The sequence below is a fragment of the Actinia tenebrosa genome, unplaced genomic scaffold (genome assembly GCF_029948245.1).
Source record: "Actinia tenebrosa isolate PJP-AT-01 unplaced genomic scaffold, QUT_ActTen_1.0 PGA_scaffold17__23_contigs__length_9995812, whole genome shotgun sequence".
NCBI lineage: Eukaryota > Metazoa > Cnidaria > Anthozoa > Actiniaria > Actiniidae > Actinia > Actinia tenebrosa.
The window spans coordinates 4,054,370-4,063,795 of record NW_028292577.1 but is presented as its reverse complement, the minus strand read 5'-3'; the positions used below and the strand labels follow the sequence as shown (position 1 = coordinate 4,063,795).

The 9,426-nt window shown below is 38.7% G+C and overlaps 1 protein-coding gene across 1 annotated transcript; it reads left to right on the top strand.

Annotated features, from left to right (window-relative positions):
- LOC116295377 (uncharacterized) lies at nucleotides 1-4,764 on the top strand. Its single transcript, XM_031703175.2, has 3 exons — nucleotides 1-130; nucleotides 1,735-2,299; nucleotides 3,863-4,764. Exons 2-3 carry the CDS (start codon nucleotides 1,786-1,788, stop codon nucleotides 4,660-4,662), a joined length of 1,314 nt encoding a protein of 437 aa, XP_031559035.2. The 5' UTR covers nucleotides 1-130; nucleotides 1,735-1,785; the 3' UTR covers nucleotides 4,663-4,764.
- The last annotated feature ends 4,662 nt before the right edge of the window (nucleotides 4,765-9,426 follow it).

Sequence of the window (9,426 nt, the reverse complement as noted above, 5' to 3'; positions counted from 1 at the left end):
AGTTAAGCTACTCACGTCACGATACTAAAACAGTGATAATAATTTTCTTAAATCAGAAAAAAAAACCTGGTCAAGGTTTTTGACGGTGTCTAACATTGAAGTGGCTTCTTCATTCTTCATTTTTCTTGAGGTAACAATTTTTATTTCGCTAACATTTCATAATCTTTTTCTTTTTCGCTGCAAAGCGGTAAATTAAATTGCAAAATATTAAACCTGAAAAGTAATGAACTCTTTCAAAAGGATACTGAATTTCCCAACCTTTTGAACGTTTAAAGAAAGAATTATAAGAACTGCTATTCATAATTAATATAGATTTTCCCGTTATTCTGATAATTTCTATTGAAGAAACGCAGTATTTCCGAAAATTATTTGTATATTTATTATACATATTTATTATATAATTACCAATGAAATATCCATTTTTCTCTGTTTCGAAAAATTGATATCTTCACACGTGAAAATAACACGTTATTTTCACGTGTGAAGATAACACCATTGTGATGGCTATTCAAAAATACACGGAAAGAATTGCCTGAAAAAGCCAAAACATATTTCATTGATAATTATATAATAAACAGAATATTACATGGCCGCTTGGAGATACGAATTTTATCTTCTCGTGTTGAAAATCTCTCACTCGTTCGCTGCGCTCACTTGTGAGAGAATCTTTTCAACACTCGAAGATAAATTTCGTATCTCCGCGCGCCCATGTAATATCCTCTATGTATTTAGTGCATGCGACGTCTCTAGAATGCAAGATATATAGATATATATATAAAATATTTCAACAGTTCTGATGGCGTCTGGCTTGGATGTTTGAGTTTTAACTCAATTTTCGGCCTACATTCCCAAAATCAGAATGTGAGTCAAGCGTTGTGTGCATAGAATATTGAATGTAGTGGTAGTGCGTGTAAGCGAAAAGTGTCCCCAATTAGTGCGAAACGCTAGAACGACTAGACACTTAAATAAAAGTGATTTATTTTATTTATTTTGTGACCTGAGGGAAAGAAAGTTCAGCTGAAAGTAGAACAAATGAGTTGCAGCAGATTTAGAGTCAAAATAAAATTTCGTCGAAAAAGAAAAGCATTAAGTAATCTTAAAACACTCATTAATACTTCATAAGCTTATGGTCCAATTGGAGCCACCATACACGTCACGTGCATGAACCTTTATACCCGATAAAGTCCTCTTCATTAGTATTCAAGTGATTTTATATAAAGACACGTGTCTTTATATAAAGACACATGTGATCTTTATATAAAGACCACTCGAATACTATGAGGATGACTTCATCAGGGATGAAGTATGCATCCAAGTTTAGATGAAGACATAGAGCTTCATCAAGGTCATAGTCAACCCTAATGATCTTTGACTAACGTGCCTGTCTTTGCCTTGGCACGCAATATCCAACGTGTGGGAGTTTCTATTGAATCTGGTTGCGCATGCCCATGACGTCAAATCTCTATCGAAGTATAAAAATCCATGTTCGTGACGTGTATGATGGCTCCAGTTGAACCAAAATCTTATAAATTGTTCATTAGTGTTTTAAGCAGTTCAAAAAACTCGTAGATCGTGTTTTATCAGGTATAAAAGCACTCAGCTACGCCTCGTGCTTTTATACCTGATAAAACACTCCTACTTTCTTCTCCTGACTAAACTAAACCGAATATGAGTCATGCAAACATTCCTATGACGTGAAATAATACACATTTTGTTTGAAATATTTTTCAACAGCAAATCGTCAATAGAGATTGAAAGAGAGACACTTGATTGAGGGGCAAAGCAATGGGCAATAAAACTGATAAAGACTACATCAGTGGAGATAAAGATGAGTCAGAAGATGAGTCAGAAGATCCACAGTCGACACAATCAAAAGTACGCACAAAGAATGCTGTTATCTTTTCTATACTTGGATTACTCGTCTTTACCGTGCTTTTCCTTGGAATATCAGCCGCACAGGACATTTTGGCCGGAACATCCATCCCAACATCTTCTGTTCTTCTCTGCGCGTCTATTCCGTTCTTTCTCGTCACTTTGCTTGCTCCCCATGTCAACCAATTCGTTTCTCCGACAGTCAGAGTGATTTTAATTACAGTACTTACTACAACAGGCATACTCTTGGTATCACTAGGCGAAAATATCTTGGAAAAGCTAATAGGCATTTGTTTGATTTCCCTTGGTGGTGGTATTGCTGAAACCTGCTTCCTGTCACTCACTGTTTTCTTCCATCAAGCTGCCGTCAGTGCCTACTGTGGAGGGACTGGAAGTGGCTTTGCCTTTGGTCCATTATATTATACGGGTAGGTAAACTCAGATACAACATTCAAATGATATTGATGAGCCTAGTGGGTTGATTTAAGTCACGGCACAGCTAACTCACAGATCAAACCCTGAAAAAACCTGTGTTAGATCAGGTCAGGGCACGGCTAACTCACAGATTAAACCATGAAAAAACCTGTGTCAGATGTAGGTCAGGGCACGGCTAACTCACAGATCAAACCATGAAACAACCTGTGTCAGATGTAGGTCAGGGCACGGCTAACTCACAGATTAAACCATGAAACAACCTTTGTGCTGATCTAAGTCAGGGCACGGCTAACTCACAGATTAAACCCTGAAACAACCTTTGTGCTGATCTAAGTCAGGGCAAGGCTAACTCACAGATTGAACCCTGAAACAACCTCTGGACTGATCTAAGTCAGGGCATGGCTAACTCACAGATTGAACCCTGAAACAACCTCTGGGCTGATCTAAGTCAGGGCATGGCTAACTCACAGATCGAACCCTGAAACAACCTCTGGGCTGATTTAAGTCAGGGCACGGCTAACTCACAGATTGAACCCTGAAACAACCTGTGGGCTGATCTAAGTCAGGGCATGGCTAACTCACAGATCGAACCCTGAAACAACCTCTGGGCTGATTTAAGTCAGGGCACGGCTAACTCACAGATCGAACCCTGAAACAACCTCTGGGCTGATCTAAGTCAGGGCACGGCTAACTCACAGATTAAACCCTGAAACAACCTCTGGGCTGATCTAAGTCAGGGCATGGCTAACTCACAGATAGAACCCTGAAACAACCTCTGGGCTGATTTAAGTCAGGGCATAGCTAACTCACAGATAGAACCCTGAAACAACCTCTGGGCTGATCTAAGTCAGGTCATGGCTAACTCACATATAGAACCCTGAAACAACCTCTGGGCTGATCTAAGTCAGGGCATGGCTAACTCACAGATAGAACCCTGAAACAACCTCTGGGCTGATCTAAGTCAGGGCATGGCTAACTCACAGATAGAACCCTGAAACAACCTCTGGGCTGATCTAAGTCAGGGCATGGCTAACTCACAGATTAAACCCTGAAACAACCTCTGGGCTGATCTAAGTCAGGGCATGGCTAACTCACAGATCGAACCCTGGAACAACCTTTGTACGCAGTCATTGATTCCATTGAAAAGTTTGGTTTAATGAAAGGAGTTTTGATACGAAATTTGATGTCTGGGGTTCGCCAAGTAGCATTTCAATGACGAAACTACAATAACAAAAAATATTAAAACTGAACCAAAGATTTTAATCCTCTACGAAATATCCATCAAGATTTTGTTCTTTTATTTTATTATTTTATTTGTTTTTTTGGGGTTTTTTTTCTTCAGTTCTTTGATTGATTGTCGTTATATGATAAAATATGCTAAATACTAGTCGGCAAACGAGACATGAAACTTCGCAGGCCGCACTTCAACGATAATGGTAGAGTGAGTGCAAACCAATTGTTTCATTAGCGCTATTTTATACTAATTAGTTTGTTTCACGGATAAATAATAGTTTACACTCTAGTAACTTGTTCTGTTCTGAATTCTCATGTTATAGCTTTGACCACCTGGGGCTGCGTCCCAGCAAAGACAGCTCTGATGACCGTGGTTGGAGCTCCCCTGGTTATTTTCCTTTTGTACAACTTCGGCCTAAAAAAACCATCTACATCCAAAAAGAACGACAAAGTTACAGTCCAAACTGAACTGTTGTCTGTTCATGAACCGGAACAACCATATGCCTGGAAAGAAAAAGTTACGACATTGAAAAGAACTCTTCTTCTGGCTTCATCGTTGATAATTGGAGTATCCTTCGAATATCTGACGGTGCAAGCTGTTGTCACGACTCTGGCATTTCCAAACTCTCCCTTCTCACCTCGTGATCACTATCAGATTTATTTCCTCATATTTGCCTTTGGGGAATTAATAGGGCGATCATACTCTTTGTTCACTTATTATTTTTGCAATACCTCATTCCCCCTGACGGAGAAAACTTGGATTTTCACCCTCATCATGGGAGCCAACCTGATATTTACTATCTTAGCAAGCTGGTATCGTTTTTTACCAGTCGTTTGGCCAGTTTTGGTGGTTTCATTTGAGCATGGAGTCATTGCCGGGGCTCTTTATGTCAATACGTTTGGAACGGCGGGAAAATACGAGACGGACGTGCGAGGTAAAGAATTTTCCCGCGCATTTGCCACAATTGGAAGTGGGATGGGTTTAACCATGGCTGGGGTTGTTGGACTGATATTAGAACCCTACTTAAGAAATCACTGCTTAAGCACTGCAAGTGCTGCTGATCAAGATTTCTGCTTTACCAGAAAAATCCATGGCTATGACAATGCGACGTCAATCTGCTAAAGCTTTTGCTGTCATTTGTAATTCTGAATTTAAAGGTGCAATTTGAAAGGTAAATTAATTTGAAACTAATGGAGAAATAAAAGGTCTTTTTGGCCGATTCGAAAAGAGTAATAAAATTCATTTTTAGTTATATGACAATGCTACATCATCTTACCAAGGAATTTTCTGTCATATTCAATTTTGCATTTAAAAGGGGTACAGTTTGAAAGGTAAACTAATTTGAAACTAATGGAGAAGTAAAATGTTTTATTCTCTTTGGTTGTTTCTAGAAAAGCTGATAAAATCTATCTTTATATTAAAAAAACTACTCGACACAATATCCTGGTATAACTTTGAGCAATATGATTGACTAATGCGCATAAGTTCCAAATATTTACTTTTTCTTTAAGGCCCCGTGCACACTATGCCGGATAAATTTGAATCCGAATTTTCATTTATTCGGTTAGGCCTACCGTCCACACTAGTCCGGGCGAATCCGGAACAATTCTTCACCGAAAACGAATTTTTTCGAATACGGCCTCCAGAGTGGAACAATTTGAAAACGCCGGCTAGCCGTATTGTTAGTGTGGACGGAGAACATTTCGTATCCGACATTTTTCCGAATGCGATGACGTCATGATTGTCATGGGAACATAGCGTGAAGGCTTAAAATTCACCGCGGGCTCAATTTCAGCTTCCATGCACATGCTCAGATGTGCAATGAAGCGTTTTTGCCGCCTCCGATCGGACTAGTGTGGACGCGAAACATTTTATCCGTTTTCATGTGTGGACGGAAAACTTTTTTTTCGGTTTCGGTGTGAAAGTTGCGGATTCATATTTATCCGGCAGTGTGGACGGGGCCTAAGAATGGTAATTGATAAAACAGTTATCATTGTCTTGGACTCCTATTGATGGGTTGCAAGCATTCCCAAGAGAGTTAAAAGACAAAAATATGGCGGCCATTGTGGTGCCGTTAACAATGGATGGTAATGAGAAATCTTTTGTTAAATGGTACCAACATGGCGGCGATGACGTAACGTGCAAAAGAAGAATTCCTGCTCATGTAAGTGGGCTTGCAGTCTTGAAATAGAATCAGTCAAACGTAGAATTTATTAAAACTTTTCTAAGCACCAAACGTAAAAATGGAAGGGTTAGATAACATCAATCATATATTAATTATATATATGAAATACATATTTCAATTCTTAGAAATCCGTATGAATACTACAGAAGGAACGCAATATCTAATTTGAAAACTAGATAGGTTTGCTAATTTTCTACATAGCATTATATTATATTACTCCTGTGCAGTAATATGTCAAACGCAACAGAGCAAACAGGCAACGGTTGTACCTTAAATTAAGCAAGGAACAGGACTGTGTCAATAGCCACCCTACAGAGAGAGGATGGTTAAAAAATCGATAGCCCACTCTCACAGGGTAGTAATTCTCTTTCGGTCAAACTAACGAATGGCAAGAGGATTGGAATATCAAGGGCGGATCCAGGGGGGGGCAAACGAGGGCTGAAGCCCCCCTTCAGAAGAAAAAACAAACAAAACAAAACTGAAGAATTAGTTGTTTTTTTTATATTGTTTTCCGTTGTGTTGACAGAAGAAACGCAATTAGCCCCCCCCCCCCCCCCCCCCACAATTTTGGCTGGATCCGCCCTTGGATATTCCAGTATGGGCCTTTTTCACGCGGCAGCCATGTTGGTTGGAACAATAGATTCCACCACGCGTAGCCTCACATACAAAAGCTTGAAAATAAATAAATGCAGGTTAAACAAAGGTTTTTATTCTCATGAGAATAAACATGGCCGCCGTGTGATAAAGGCCCATTCTCATACAGTGAGTTTCTCCCTGTAACAAAGACTTACGTCCTAGAAGGACCAACTACGCGCGCTTGTCAGGCTCTAACCGAATATGGAGCGATTCACAATCGATTAAATACAAGGTTCAACAGTAAATAAACAACTATAATACTAGAGTGCAAACCATATATTTGTGAAATAGTACTAACTAATTAGTACAAAATAGGTACTATCGTCGTGTACGGATTAACGAAGTACGTCATGGGTTTCCGAACACACGAGTGGGACTTAGAAATTTTGGTTCTCCTCACTTAGAAAAAAAAGTGAAGACACCAAGAATCGAACTCGGTACCTTCGGCACCAAAGAACTACTACAATGCCAACCTCAACCCTAACCCTAAACCTAACCCCTAGACCACGAAGTGAATTCGGTTGGCTGCTCTCATCTTTTAGTCATATTTAAACGATGTATCATCAGCGCGTGCACATAAATATTTATTATAGTTTAATTTATGCTATCGTAGGGTACGATTACTAGCCGATTACTTGAAATTTGAATTTGAATAGAATTCCCCTGACAATTCCCGTACACGACGATACAACCACAAAATAGCACCAATGAAATAAGTGAAAACAAAAGATATAGATGTCTTTAGTGCTATTTAGCTTTTGTGCTATTGCTGGCTTTCACATGACGTCATTTCCCGTCTCGTGCGGAATGTTCATCAGGTGAATCGCAAGTTTTCAATAGAATTCTTTCTGGCTAACAGCACATGGTGGTCAGTGTTTCACCACCATTTGGAGCAGATAATGAGATTCAAAAACTTTTATCAGCTGAGTAAAAGCAAGCAATTTCAAAGATATATGCTTTGCACTCTAATGCCCTCCAAGTCTAATGATAAAACTATTTGCCCTTGTCATTCGAACTGGCTAATCTAGCTTCTAAACCTGATGCCAACTCATTTAAGAAATTGGCTGTCTTACGCAAATGATTTATCTGTTGTATTAGAGTCCTGTTTTCAGGCAAGTGATCCTTTGTTGGTTGCGTGTTACCTTGGAGATTTGATGAAGAGGCTTTTGTGTTTCCATCACCATGGTTACAATCTGTGGGTACAAAGAGGATAAAACACAAATATGAAACCTTGGCAAATAATCTCAGTCATAATAAGTTTTCAAAATTATTAAGCTATCGTTACGAAAGCGTCTCATTAGTGCAAATCACCCCTAATTCAATATTTTCAGTATTGATTCTAAATGAAGTATATACCCGTGCATCACATCGCCAGCGGTTATGCTTGTGAAAAGTATTGCGTTCTCAGATTCGAAAACGACGCATTTTCGGGAAGACTATTACCACAGGGAGCCCAATTTACATAAAAGTGAAGGTTTTAAAATGAAATCGGGAAAATTGAATATCAACTATTAGTGCCCCTCACCCCTAATTTAATATTTTTAGAATTGATTCTACACGAAGTGAATAGTTAAATGGTAAAATCGCCACCCGGTTAGCTCAGTCGGTAAGAGCGTCGGGTCAGCGTCGGTATTAGACCTTTTGCATATAAGACATGTGTCCCGTGTCCCGAAATGTCTCACTTATACCCTGTCATTGTTATTCAGGCACGTGGAAATGAGTATATTCCTCTTACTAGCGGTCTTCATGTCGGCTCTAATGTTCCATTTCTGCCATAATTTTGCTTCAGTTTATACCCACGCTGAAAAATATGTGTTTTGTATTTCGTGTTTCATTTATCAGAAACAATCATTAAAAAAAATATGGACTACTTCAACGATACTGCGGCCATTGTGTTAAGGGGAACTCGTAAAAGACTGTTTTTACCGTTATGGAGTCGATTAGCATTCAATAGATCTTTCCCTAACACAAAATGGTTTCAAGTCGAGGCTGGCCTTGATAAAGAAAAGAATCAAGGACCGCCTCCATTTCAAGCGAATTGGGGAAAGGTTTATTCATCGCGAGAGACGTTTTTGGGATATGAATTTGCAAGATGAATGTGAAATGATACCCAAATACCATTTACAACCTGCATTTTTGTGATAAGGCGATCACCTTCAATCGCAATGCATTATGGGGTGTCCAGGGGCAAAGCATGAAACAAAAAGGTCGGATGCCTGTTATAAAGAAAGTTTTGTGTATTTGTAAGTGCCTCCACTTCATTGTTGTTAATTTGTCTCTTCATTTACCATTAATTTGTGTTGAATGGAATGCTAATGGTCGCCAATACTATAAAAAATCTTATGGTATTTATATTGTTATTTACATTTTATCTAGCTCGAGCTAATTTGTAAAAATCCTTACGAAAAGTTTTACGGATATGATGGAAATACTCTACTAGATCTTTGTTTTAAACATTGATGTCTTCGTAACAAAATATCAAAATTTCTTTTGCTTTTAATTTTTCTTACGCAATACATGCACGATTTCAGCTTCCTTTATGGTCCAGTTTCATTTAAATTATACTAGATTAAGTGTCTTTTATACGCCAACCGTATCTATAAAATATCGTTCGAAAAGAAATCTTAAAAATAGAAAAACGAAAAAACAAATGAAACATGTATAAAGGTATCAGTAGACCTTTATCAATAGACCAGTGGTTTCAATAAACAGACTAGTCGTGAAACCAGCCTAAGTATGTAGATGACCAGGAGTTTAAGCTACCAAATGGAATAATATTCCAAAATTTTACCGAGAGGAAATAGAAACTAGTAAGGTCTACTGATACCTTATTCAGAATCTGAAAGATTTTGCCACTTAGCGACAGCTTACTTATGGGCGTCGCGGCTGATTTGACGCTGTCCATCATGCCTGGAAGCATGTCCAGGACGCTATCAATCTTCGACTTTTTGGTGTCCTTCTTGTACTGGAAAGTTTGAGTGACCACAGTCACCATTGTTATTTATTTATCAAAGATATGCCACCACCGTTTCCTTTTTTTCTTTGGTCAAATTCCAGTGATTGTT